The sequence below is a fragment of the Manacus vitellinus genome, unplaced genomic scaffold, assembly GCF_001715985.3.
Source record: "Manacus vitellinus isolate BGI_N305 unplaced genomic scaffold, ASM171598v3 scaffold_6_pilon, whole genome shotgun sequence".
Taxonomy (NCBI): domain Eukaryota; kingdom Metazoa; phylum Chordata; class Aves; order Passeriformes; family Pipridae; genus Manacus; species Manacus vitellinus.
This window is the reverse complement of record NW_021940750.1, coordinates 20,182,320-20,196,305: the sequence shown is the minus strand read 5'-3', so window position 1 is coordinate 20,196,305 and position 13,986 is coordinate 20,182,320. Positions and strand designations below refer to the sequence as shown.

General features: G+C 40.6%; 1 protein-coding gene across 4 annotated transcripts in view; it reads right to left on the bottom strand.

Annotated features, from left to right (window-relative positions):
* Positions 1 to 356: 356 nt before the first annotated feature.
* TTLL5 (tubulin tyrosine ligase like 5) overlaps positions 357 to 13,986 on the bottom strand; it is a 136,842-nt gene continuing 123,212 nt past the window's right edge. For 3 of the 4 annotated variants that reach the window (XM_018082939.2, XM_018082941.2, XM_018082940.2), the window contains 3 exons: positions 10,767 to 10,852; positions 889 to 922; positions 357 to 806 (listed from right to left, as the gene is read on the bottom strand). In XM_018082939.2, the coding sequence (XP_017938428.2) occupies positions 776 to 806; positions 889 to 922; positions 10,767 to 10,852 (151 nt within the window). In that variant the 3' untranslated portion in view covers positions 357 to 775. Of the gene's footprint in view, positions 807 to 888; positions 923 to 10,766; positions 10,853 to 13,986 lie in introns of those variants that run through there. The other variant, XR_001921968.2, reaches the window with a different exon arrangement.

Genomic DNA, 13,986 nt, shown 5'->3' with positions numbered 1-13,986 from the left:
TTTTAAGGATGGATGGATCTTCTCTCCAATACATTTTCCAGCTGCTGATGTTGTTTTCTTACACAAGCAAACTAACTTTCATAATGTTAGGCAAATTTTAATTTAGTGGCTGGAGTGCTTCACCAAGCCACTACTGCAACTGATAAGAGCCACCTGGGCCTTAGGATTCAAGCTTGGGTCTGAAAATATCTGCCAATTAAAAAAGTTTATAAAGCCTAAACAAACAGAAATCAAAACACAAAATAAGCCACACAGAATATAAGCATCCGACAGTGAAACATAAAGACAGATTTAAAATCCTGTTCAGTAAAATGACAGCAAATATTTTGGGGGTGTGAATTAATAACTGAAATTGCAACCAAAACAAACAAATGAAATTACTTTATTCAAATGGATCATTTCCATGGCTCTGTGCCAAAATTCAAGATGGCAACAAACACAGATCTCTCCAGTCATATGTTCTAATATTTTTCTCTGCTGATGGTTGCCATGTGATGAAAGCACAGAACTGTGGCTGTTACCAGACTAGGACAGACTGAAATGGCTGAGCAAATGAGATTTTATGTTCAAACCTGGACCTTAGGAAGAACAGCTGGAGGAAAGATCTGTCTTACAGAAAGATCTCACAGTTAGCGATCACGAATAGGTGGAAGGAAGGGACCCAAAGACTCAGCAGCAGAAGCTCTCAGAGGCAATCATTCACCTCAGCTTGCAGGCATATCACCACAATCTGCTTCCACAGATGTTCAGGTACTCTCGTCAGTGGGTTTTCCTCTCACCAAGGCCTCCTCTTCTCTCTTTTCTGGCTGTTAGGGGAGTGTAGTGGCATGAAGTCACTGCTGCTTTTTCCTTTACCCCATACTTGAAGCAATGCTCTGGATTCCTCACCTGGTGTGTGATAATCCTTCTCTGCGAGCAGAGGCTGGAAAAAAACAAAGTTTTTTTACTCAAAGATTTTAAGTAATCATGGAGGACTGTTATGTGTGGAAAAACTGCTGTACTGCTCTGCACATCTCAGCCATTACCAGAAATCTGGGTCTCCCTATCACACAACTTCTCTCTGCCCTAGTAGAGGAGATCACAAATCAATATAACAAAACTTAAATTCATAAACTACTGTGTGAGAAAGTAGTCTTGGTATTCCTCTTGAGCACCAGAATACCTTCTTCACTCTTTGCTTCTGACTCACATGACTCATCTATTCACATGCATCTTCCTCTAAATCCTTCTTCCATATCAGTATGCTTTGTCTTTTTTCTTTAGGTCTTTTACTCATTTCCTTGTATGGGAGTCTACTTCCCTACTCCAAGACATGTTGAGGACCTTGGTCTAGGAGAGATGGGGGTATGAGAAGGTTGATCTTTAAAAGAAACCAAATGGGGATAAGGAAAAAAAAATTTTCTTCCTGTTATTATAAAGATATATTTTTAACTTCTACATACTGCAACATTCTCCTATTTAGGCATGTTATGGGGAAAAGTCAATATCATCTTCACTTCTTTTACTTAAACATCCTTATACAATCCTTTAAAAAGAAAAATCCAAAACACTTAGAAATGTACGAAGTTTATTTTGGACAGTTTGCATTTTGCAGCTAATCTAGTAGGTAAAGCTTGTCCTGTGTATTGACACATTGGCTTGCTCCTACACATGAGTGACATTTGTTGAGAGCTGTTTATTAAAAATATTGCTGTATCTTAAAAAATACACTCTCCTTGAAAGTCCAGCACAGAGCCAAACATCACAGAGCACAGAGAACCTGGAAATATGTTTCGAAAGCAGGATTGCCAGCTATGTCACTGCACAGAAAGTTTGGAAACTGAATTAAAAATCAAACTGTCAACCATGTGTATTAAGATAGGATACCAGTCCAGAAACTTATCCCTTAGCAATATGCTGAAATAAAGGAAACAAAGGCACATGAGAGGCAGCCAATTTCAACCTCATTTCCCTCTTTTGAAGAGACCTTTGAGCTTTCCTATTCCTACAGAAATGCACAGCACAGTTTGTCTTTTCTCACAAACTGAATTAAAATCACTTTGCTCGAGCTCTTGCATGGCTACCTTGAGGACTGAGCACAGAGAGGAGCATTCCTATGTCTACAAGCAAATATATAGGTTCCTAACATGAGCGCAGCTCATGGCCAATACAATAATTTCATAAATATTAATGTATATAATTCTATGAAGTTTTATAATTTCAAAGGTACTGGTGAGCATTTCATCTCCTCTTCTGGTCGAGTAAGTGGAACAGAAAAAAAACCTCATTCCTGACAGGAGCCAATATTAAGGGTTGATTCTCTCCAGTGATAAGAGTCACTGCAGTGAATCACCACATAAAACAGAATGAATTTCCTTTATTCTCTGCCTGCCAGGAGGTGTTAAAATATCTGCCCATATGTCTGTCCACATGTTTACACACCATTATGTCATACATGAGTGCACCTCAAAAACTCAGAACAGTCACACAGTGGGAAGAAAAGGATTACCTCCATTTTATGGATATGATTCTGAGTTACAAGGAAATCACAGGAGTTCTGTAAAGTCATTTAAGAGATGCCTGCACACTAAAATTCAGTGCCATATAGACTTTCCCAGCAGAGATGTACACAGCCTTGGTCACACATCAGCACCTAATCTACTGTGCTTCCAAGCTGCAGGAATGAGACAGAGCAGAGAGCACTAGGCTAGATGACAGTACTGGGTCAGGGACCCATGCTAATATTTTTTAGAGCTAGTTTGGGCTGTTTCATCATATCTGCAGAAAGTTTACGGGAGAACTGAGAAGCATGTTGAAGTCTCATGAATCTAGTGTTGAAAGCAGGAACTTTCTTTCTCCCTGAAAAGCTAGGATTATCCTAGAAGTTCAGATTTTTTTTATCCCAGAGCAGAGGGAATTTCTAATCCGAGTGATGCTCAGCATTCTCTTGATAATATACAGTGCAACTAAGAAAGGCAATAAATAAATGGGGTTTATTTATATCCACGGCTGACTGACACTAGCAAGCAAGGACAGCTGAAAACAGAAAGACAGCCCTCCCTCCCCCATATTTTGGGCACAATTTCAACCTGCCTTGCTGGACCAGGCAGGCCAGAGAAAGCACCAAGTCCAAGTCATGAAAATTTTCTTGGGGGCGTGGGAGGTGGGGAGGGGGGAGGGGGTGTGTGTGTGTGGGGAGTGTGATGTATGTGTGTGACACAGTACATGCAACTGTCACAAACAGTATAAACAACTGTATTCCAGTGAAGTCTTCCTGCACAAAAAGAGCAGCAAGCAGACTCATTCACAAGAGAGAAATAGCAGTGGAAATCAGCGTGAGCCTTCCTGCTTCCCATTTTAAAGAGACTGTGTCTTTAACACATACACACCCTGACTGCTAATGCCCTTCTGTACTTGACAGCCTTCATTCTAATATCTCTCATTCACCTCCTTACTCCCCAGTTTTTTGTGGCTCTCTCTTCTCTGGCTCTTCCCCATGTTTCATTTCATAACTTCACACTCCTTTTACCCTATTCACACCCATTTTGGCTTCTATTTTTAGTTCTCAATATAATAATGCCAGATTAAAACAAAATCCAATTTGGATGGGCGGAATCATCCTCTCTATAGGTAGCTTAATGCCAAAGGGCCAGATGTGAGACAGAAGTAGCCAAGATATTATATAACCTCTCCCCAGTCTTTGCACACCTGATCTTGAATGACATTTCCAACACAGCAAGAAAATACAGGCAGTTTGTCACCACCTCACTACTGAGAACAAGCAATGATCAGCTGCCAGTCAGGCAAAAATGCCAACTGCCTGAAGTCATTACTTATCCTGCTTCAGAGTTTTCTTTGAGTCTGTCAGAAGTGAAGGCTCCTAAAATTCAAGCTGGGTTCTAGTTCTTAAACAGGAAAGCAAATTTCTAGAGACTGTTCTTTCCTTTTTCTCCTGCTTTCCCAGAAGTCCTGACACTTGGAATGTCCTTTCAGTGGCATGAGATCAGTAGCAACAGGAAAAAGCTCCTTCCTTTCATAAAAGAAAGCCAAAAGGGTGAGTAAAGGTGTGAGAGGCAGGCTGCTCTCACAGGTTAAGGAATAAATGTAATTTCTGATCATTAGAAGTGAACACTGACCCTCAGAATTACCTGAGAGGCCATGGCTGAGTTGGACATTTTCTTCTTAACATCATCTGAGAAGGGCCTGGAATGCTGCTTCTGGCAGCACTTTACACTCTGCTGAGATTTAATGAAACTTACATACAGTTTTTTCATAACTGGATAAATTCAAACATAGTCATGTCCTGTTGATGACTTGTATCTATTTTAAAGGTACTGATTAGAAATATCAATATTTGCTCATTGCTAGTCATAAGGTAATGTTCCCTGCCCCTTCAAAGAGTATTAAGAAATGGGATAAGAAGAAGGTCTTTTTTAACCCTCATCCTTTCCCCTCTGGTCCATCTGGTACTACAGGCTTGTGTGTCATTATCTGACCTGGGACTGATGCAACAACTAAAGCAGGGAGAGGAACTATTTCTTCCCCTTCCTCTTTGCCCCCTTTATAAAACTGTGGAAGTCAGTATGGGTAAGAGAGAGACAAACCAGGATGTTTTGGTAATGCATGAAAGAACAATGGATTTAGGAAGATAATTATTAGAACAAATGTGAAACTAAATATCCTTTCATTGTGACTGATTCTTTGCCCTCCCATAAAGGGAGGCACAACAGTAGGATTCAACTCAAGCTCCACTGCTTTCCAAAATATGGTAAAATGGACCAATTCTGTTTCTCAATAATCCTTTCTCTGCATGGAGACAGCACTACAGAGAGATGCTGACAGAATGTTAACTGTTAACAAAAGGCTGCAGGGCGAGAGGTCGCACTGGAAAAATACAATGCAAAGTGCTGGATATGACACTGGAGTTCCCTCTTCAGTGACCCACCTAGAGCTTCTCAGCCAGATAGGTGTGTCTGGGAGGATTTATGTGGAAGAGCTCATCATTACTCCATTCCTGGATTAGGGTAAGTAATGAGGTGATATCAAAAGTTGTTCTTCTGTGTCATAAAATATCTTGTGCTGGAGATGCCCAAGTAGTCTGAGGTCGAGGAGGTTACTTGAGGTGCCCATTTGAAGGTCACCTTTTAAAGTGAAGACCACTTGTGCAGTCAGTCACAGCAACAACAGAGAGAACCAGGAGGGTGGCAAATGAAGACTGGAATTAACAGGATTAGTGAGAGGGAGGAGGCGTACCAGCAATGTGCTGTGCAGAAACCTGAGTGATTTCTTTTCCCAGCTGCTCCTGATGAAGGATTTGGACAGTGTGGTGAGACCAGCTGAAATCATAGCCAAGGTTCCTCTTGGGAATGTGGTAACAACGTAAAAATAAATACACTGGTGTTCAACAATCTACTGCCTTCCGAGACTGCAGGAAACCTGGCAGAAGCTGAGGAAGCCTGGACAAGGTTGGGCAGCTGGGAATTCCACTCCAGTGCAACAAATGGCTGTGAGTCTGAAACAGGCCATGCACAGTGGTAACAGTACATATTCCATCCCATTCCTACCCTTTGTCATCCAAGAGAGTTGAGAGACATTGGTTGATAAAAGAATCTCCAAATTCCAGGCATTTTTTTTTCTGTTTAGATCTGGCAAACAATATGAAGTGATTATATATGTCTTGTTTAAATGCCTGCTGTGTTTACTTGTCTTTTTTTTCTGGCTCAGAACAATTTTAAAGCTTGCACTTTTGCATACCTGCTAAACCAATCTCTATTTTTCCTTAGGCTCACATAAAAGAGGCTGCATTTAAGGCATGATGTTAATTCAAGCAGTGGGTAGACAACAGCCAGTCAAGGCTTAGCACAACCAGAGTTAACTCCAATTTCAGAGCTAGACATACAATAACATGACCTTCTTTTGAAGGACCATACAGTAATCTTGAATATAAAAAATTTTAGAAATACACGGTCTACCTGTAGATTTTCTGTAAAATGAAAAAAATCTGGAGCACGCTAGATGGTGAGAAGAGGAAGTACAAAAGTGCTCCTTACTGTCACTAGTTTGCAAGCAGGCTCCATTCATTGCTCTAAACTGGACCACACCACTTGTACATTCTTCATATTTGGATGGCATTCAGACATTGCTCTCCACCTTAGCCTACAGAAGAAAATTACTAGAAAACAAAGAACAGCAGCCTGCTTTCTGCATGGAGGAGATCCAAACCATCTTATTAATCCCCATATTCTTCAACTAGTCTCTTGGGAGTCCAGGATCCAGTTTTAAGTCCTTATAGATGATGATATACTTTATTTCAAAGAGTTGCATATTTTCAGGACTTGGCATTCATGCAGATTTGGAGGCCAGGTGAATGTCCAAAATAAACAGACAACTGTGCATCACCCTGCAACTAAGCTGAGACACAGACCTAGGAATCACAGGGAATAAAATCAAGTCTATACCAACTAGCTCAAGAAGTTTCCTCTCTAGTTTCAGACTGAGTTTTGACATTCACTTGTATGACGTATTCTCAAGGGAACTAAAACATAAATAAATTAGTTTTGGACTCATGTTTTAAACCAGACTACGCAGAGATCCAAGACTTTGCATGAATTATTGATCTTCACGGCTGTCAAACTCAAAATGCATATTACCAATTTTTACCTCCCCTAATCAGTAGTTCTAATGTTTTTTCTCTCCTCCCAGCACAAACAGTGGAAAAGTCATGTGGTCACTAGTAAGGTAAGCATTAGCACAATAAAACTGCATCACTGTTAATCAGTCTGAGTATAACAAGGTAAAAGTCCTATCAAGTTTGGAGTCAGGCATCAGTCTTGCCTAGTTTTAATCATGATTCATATTTGTTTGTTATTATATAGGGTATTAGTGGATTATGGTTTTACCATATCAAAACAGAACCCCAGAAGCATTCTGTGTTCTGAAGTTTTAAAATAAAAATTTCACAAACTCTCAAGAAGCTGTCAGGAAATGAAGGGGGAAAGCCTAAAGACAAAACATAGATTTCACTCATACAGCAACTCAACATTTGCTGTTACCTTTGCAAATGAGAATGAGAATCACATTTTGAGTTGGAAGGGACCCACATGGATCATCAAGTGAATGGCCCATACAAGGATCAAACCCTCAAACAAAATAAAATCAACTTGTGCATCTACTCCACAACTACACGGAGGGGTTATCCATACTTCCAGATTGTTCCTGTCTCCAGGCTCTTGCAGAGAAGAGTACAGCTCAGGAACAGAGAAGCTGCGGTTATATTTTCATGAAGTGCTCTTCATGCTCTCTTTTCCCTAAAACCTGCTTTGTGTTAGCATTTTCAAAAAGGAAAAATAATAAATATAATTAATTCCTAACTGTGAGGTCCAACATATAGCCACACATTCCTTGGCATTACTTTCCAATTGTTCAAAAGCTAAATTCTAGTGGAAAAATTTTATCTTTTTTACCTAGACCTTCACTATTTTGAGAAAATGAATTCACACACTATTCACCTAATGGCACTAGAGAGAAACAGAAAATAAAGCAGCAAAACACAAAAAAAGTCTCCATACACCTTACATTTTTAATATATAAACAAAAAATGACAAGTCTGACCATCATCTGAACTCATCATATCAAGCACAGCCTCCTAAAGACAACCTGGAACTGAACAACCCACCACAGCACTTAGCTTAGCTGTTACTCAGCAAGTTATATTCTGAAGAAGACTTGGAGAAGAGAACTGATTTCTTACTTCACAATCACCCTATTTCAATAATACTAATTGAATTGCTAAATTCTGTGAAGCAGGAAACATTCAGTGTAATGCTGAGGGACCCTCAAATTAACACAGAATAAAAAAAGCAATGCGATTATGGCTGTGTTTTCAGAAAGACTGACAACCCACCAGTGGCTGAATTTTCAACTTCAGTGAAAAATCATGTTAGATGCATTTTGAATGCTCCCTAGAGCTAGTGATTCTTGGTATTTCTTTAATAGAATAAGTCCTGTTAAACTTTCAGGAATTTTGATAAGAAACTGTCTGTTCAGACACTACAAATAACGCCCCAATGATATCTTGCAGATTTAGCTTCCTGTCTGTAGATAGTCATGAGGATCTCTGCCTTCTCTATCATTACATCAATGGCACATAGCTCACACAATCTCTGCCTCCTCATTAAATGTAGATGAGGCCCTAGGAATCAGAGGCTGCCACATTGTCTTCTAGCGGTGGCTTCTTTCAGAATCCTGAGCTGCTTTGCAGAAACGTTGACTTTTACTCTCCCTTTTATGTCAAAGGATCTGTCCTCAAGAGACTGAGCCCACTGCACAAGTGTCTACAACTGCTATTCTGCAGTTGGCAGCACTAACCACCAGTGAACTCTTTTTTGGATAATCTGGTTAAAAGCTTCCATACTGCCTGACTCTCTCTTCCATTGAGCATCATCCTGACTTCTGGTTAGATGACTTATGACATCTTTATGCTGCTTCTCCACAGAGGCCCATAACTATTCTCAGAAAGGCTGTTAGAGAAGAAGGCCTATCCAAGCTTCTCAGACATTTTTGAGTATTTGTGTGTGTGTTTATACAGAGGTTCTGTCTGGTTCCTCTTTTATCTCTGCAACTTGTCAGAGCCTTCTATCTTTAAATGCTTGCAGTTTATGATTTGTGTGTCCAACCTCTCTAGTTGGTATTTAGGATACTAAATATATGTGAAACATAACCCCAAATAAGCTGTTGCTGAGGGGAAATTGGGGCTCTAGAGTAAGCAGTCAATGGAGAGAGTGAAGAAGAAAACTAGATGTTCCTACAGCAAGGACCAGAGTAGTTTCTGAGACACACAAACTGGGCACCAAAGCCTCTGACGCATACCAGTGGCATGGTGCAAAGCTGAAGAAAATATCATTCCCCAGTTTCCAAGAACAAACATTCTGCTCTAGTTAGTTTAATCATCGAAACGCTTAGCACTGTTCGTGGAGCTATATACCTCTTCCAGCAACAAGGAGGCTTTGAGTGACCCATTCACTATGGTGCTGCTGGCCTACCCCTAGCCAAACTAGGGCTTTATGTAAGCCCTGACACTCTTAGCTACATGGCAGGCTAAACCCTTTGTTTGAGCTTCAGAGAAGATAAGTTTAGTACAGTGCAGCCAGTCTAGTCCTACAGGAGGAAACATGAGTTGAAGTTCTCAGTTCTCACTGGATTACAAGTATTCACAGAGAAGGTGACTACCCTGAACTTTGTAGTTGTTATCTAGCCCATATTCTTTCTCCAGCTCTGACTGTTGCCTTCCAGCATTAATACAATCAACAATCCTCATGCATGCACTGAATAAATACTCACAGAAATGGGAAAGGACAGCAAAATGCTACCTATAGTTATCATGGACACACATAACAACAACAGTACCCAGAGAAGATGTAAAGATTCTCTTGCAAAAGTTAAAATTACAGCAGGACAACTGTGACAGTGCCCTTCGAAGTGTGAAAAAGAAGGCAGAATTCAGCACACAAACACCTTTCTCTAAGTCCACTAAACAAACAAGTTTCTTCAATATATTGAGAACTCCATTTTTACATTTACTTGCAAGTTTGTCTGTAACCTTACTTAATATCTGTACTAAAAACTTAACTTGAACTATATAGTAGACCAGAACTTCTGCCTCAGCTACACATATACTAAAGGGTTGACATAATTTCATTTATTTTGATAATCCCATCATATGCCAGAATACATTGTCACGTTCCAATGTGCTGTAGGGTCTTTTTTACTGACTAAGGCTATTCACCCTATACAATTTCTGGTAGGAATTTTTGGCAGGTGGTAAAGTGTGGGAGGCAGTTTGGAACTGTACATTAAGTGCATTAGCTAAAGGATCAGCAATAAAATCACCAACATTAATAATGAAAATGTCATCTTTAAATTTCAGAGATAAATATCGAAGAGATGAACTGGGTAGTTCACCCCTATGCAACCTTTTCTTTCAGCCTATGAAAACACACAGATCACTGCCTTAGTGATACTCAAGTCATATTTTCAGGGTTTCACAGCAAAACAAAAGGTCAGAAATACAATTTTCCAAAGCATTCTAGAACATAATTTGTCCATATATTCCATTAGAGCACTATCACAAATTACTGTGGGCCGTGGATAATATGGGTTCCTCAAGACTACACTCGATCTGCCAACAGGTCTGCATCCATGAAAAATGGATTTGGGTCCTCATTTGCTGAGAACTTAACAGCATATAAACCTGTTTGAACTAAGTAGCCATTAGGGAACAATGAAGATTTGATTCTGTAAGTCTCTGATTTTCCTTTGGGAACTTTCACCTCTACTGATTGACTTCACTATGCAGCTGACTCACAAGTCTCAGCTATGTCTTTCTGAACTCAGGGGCTTTTCTGCAACAGTGAAGAAAAATGTAAAGAATGTTCCAGCCCTATATTACAGGCCAAGCTTAAACAACAGAGTATCTTGAGCCAAAGCCTAGAGCAAAGAGGAGCCATTTTAGCCAGGGTGCTTTTTTCCCCCCAGCCACATTTTAAGGAATCTTCCTCTTCCAACTCTATGAAACTCAGCCTTTGCTCCCTTCTGTTTAGCCTTTTTTAAACCCAGAAAGAATAAATTCCCTGCACAGCTGAACCCAGATTGTTACCTAGGAACCACTACATGCAGAGGAGGCAGCTGTTTCTTGCTGGGAAAGTTTTTTCCCCACCAGTTCTTGAAAAAGATTAAAGCATCCCAGCATGCCCACCCCCACTTTCCTGGTCTTTGGCACTGGCACTCACCTGTGGAATTTGTCCCTGGCTCACGGGATGCAGCACTGTGAAGGCTGTTCTGGAATCCATTCAGTTTCTTTTCAGTGGAGGTCACCCTAAGAGGTAAAAGCATCAAATTAGACAGTGATAAGAAGTGATATATCAAGGAGGAATGAAACTCAAACAAAAAATTGAGAATTCTCCCAGTTTACATCATCTCACTGGGATTGTAACTATGAAGCTGTGTCTGAACACAGTATGAAAAAGGCAGAGACAGCAACTGAATCCAAAAAGATAGAGCAAGACAGATGAACACTCAAGCCACTAGCAAGACTTCCATGTGATTAAAACACTTAATTGTCTCATGTGCCTTGGAAGCTGATTCTGGAGAATAAAGAACATAGTAAAAGGTACCACCAAGGTACTACTTGTAATTACAACAAGTAATGCTGTGGTCATCTTATTCCAGTGATTTGAACTAAAGTGATTAACCAACCTTCAAGCAGAAATGCATATGCTGTCAAAAACATGCTAAATTCAAAGTTAAGTCCTTGCATCTTGCCTCAGCAGAGAGAACTCATCTAGGCAAGGTTTCTTACTTATCTTGGAAACTGGGACCCCTGGGATCCATACAATTTCCAGTAGTCCAATGCCATTCCTCAAGCATTCCTCAATGCAAATCCTCCTGCATTGATTTTAGCATCTGACTTACAGCAAAAGTATATCCTGTGGGCTACAACTGCACTTCCTTTAACTTACAAAGATTTGTTACCAAACTGAGACCACGTCTTCCTACATAAAATTGGGTCTACTCAAAAAGGAAGGGCAAGCTATACAGCTGCAAGGATCTATTCCGTCCTTATAATCTATACAATTATTCACCTATTCCTGGTTTGTCCTCTCCTCCCTTATTCCTCCTTGCCTTTCTTTCTTCCTGCCCAACTCAATTCTGATCACTGCAGACTTCTGCGCGTACACTCATCTCTACCAGAGTCCTTCTCCTTCACTCCTTCAGCTCTGCAGTGTTATGGTTACTGTCAGCTCTTCCCCAAAAAAGCACTGTAATCTCCAATCCCCATGTGATGCCCTGACAACTAACAGACCCAGACACACTTGTGCAGTTTCTATGGTTTTATCTGAAACCTTTTGTTTTCAGATTTCAAGGTCAGCAAGTAATCCAGGTGTTCCTGACAGCTAAAAGGCCTGTGAGGGACTCCTATATTTTATCACAGCAGGATTTCAGTGAAACAAGTTGGAGTCCATACAGGAAGGGGTAGGATGCAGATACATTTGTGCAACACAACCCCTTACTTCAGTCAGCCTTAATTGCAAATGTTATTGTCAAATGAAGGGCCTGTTTCTATGTTTATTGTCTCCTGGAGAGAAGTTTGGATCTGTATTTATCATGTCTTTTGTGCTGATACTGCATAGTCCTTGTAGGAGCTAAGAATCCAGATGGATCTTTATCCTTCTTACATAGAGATTCCATGCATATAATTAGCTAGTCCACTTCGTTAACACAGCACAACTGACAGTCAAATTCAGCTCACCCTTCTGTAGGTAGAATGCAAGACTAGTGGTTGAAAATGTCATCAAGAATGCCAGCAAGTATAACAACAAAAAAGCAAAACAGAGAACAGTCACACTTCTACCTTAAAGTGTGGTTTATGTTCTCTCTACAGACTTGCCCTTCTTCTCTGCCTACTCACAATGTACCTTGATTCTTGCAGTTTCAACTGCCACCTCCAGACAGCTCATTCTCAGCATTGCTCCTGGGATCTCATCCCTCACATTCTCTGTTGTGTCGTGATGGAAGCTTCAGTGGCAGAACATATTCACCACTTAAACTGACTTAATCCCTTTCCACTTTCTTCCTCCTCGAGTTGGCTGAAATTCAACTGCCTTTCTCAGTTTCCTGCTTTTTAATGTCTGTGTTGTTTTTGCTTCCAGTTCTCCAATTGTTATATTCTCCATTTGTCCTTCTTCAATACTAACAAAAGCACTCTCCCCACTGTCCTCTCCATTTAAATATCGGTCACTGCCCTTTTCTGTCTCTTATACAGCTAACACCTCCTTGATACTAAAAAAGTTCCTTCATTTAGGCACTAGACCAGCCCTAAGCTGCTCAGCCTTGGACTGCAAATTTGTTCCACAAGTGACAGAGAAATACTTTTTTGACTAAATTTTGAAGACGTTTGTTTTAACAAACTATTCCTGGGATGTTCTGAACACATTTAAAGATCCAGTAGAACCAGACAGAATTGACACTAACATATTCATATCACAAAAAGCCCAGGTTTAACAAGAGGATAGCAACAGATGTAAAGTCCCAGGGCAAGGGAGTCTTGTTCCTCTTTGTTGTTCTTGGACAAGGTATCCCTGCATGTGTATCTGTGTGTATGATCTGAGGCTAGCCAAGGGCTATGAGCTACAGGTCTAGTAAGCCCAGCTGTGTCAGGGTGTTAAATCAAGGCATGTCTCTCAGATGCACTGCTTTTGCTGCCAAAAATGTCTAAGGGTCAGGCAGCCTGATTAACCCAGCTACTCAGGAGCTGAAAAAACAAGCGTGCCGCAGTACAGCAGTAGCAAAAGGTAAAAAGGTTCCAGTAACAGTTACATGCTTGTTCTCCCGCTGCCTGTCCTCTTTTCAGTGGCACTCATTTTACATATGTGATGTACCTGGCTCACTTAAGACACTTCACGCATGCCTGTGAATGAGCACGCATGGGCAAGACAGGATATAAACCAGAACCATAGTATTTTACAGGGCTTACTCTGTGACCATCATCTACTTTTGGCACATTTGCTAGGCTTGGCCAGCCTGTCCTAGAAAAGCTGGCTACTGCTGTGTCCAGTTGCAATCAGGACTCTTCCCTGCCCTGGGATGGACTTCCTGAACCCTGGAGAAATGCATCTCCTCTACCCTATTTCTGTACTAGTTACAATATAGGAGAACTTTGGCTCTTCTACTGCTGGCACAGTGGAAAACAATTATACAAGGGAGAACAAGGCAGAAAGATTTTTGTGCTGTGGTGTTGGGACTTGAAGGGAATATTTGTTTCAAAAGGCTTCCTGAATAGAGTTATGAATGACATTTAGAGCGATGTTCAGCACAAGAAATTATGCCACGCTGATCAATATCCCCAACAGTTCGTGATGTTTCAGCCTACTGCTGATAAACTTGGTGACCTTCTTGGTCTCTCTTTCCCTGATAATATCTTGAACTATATGCTCCTTTTCTCTACCTAGC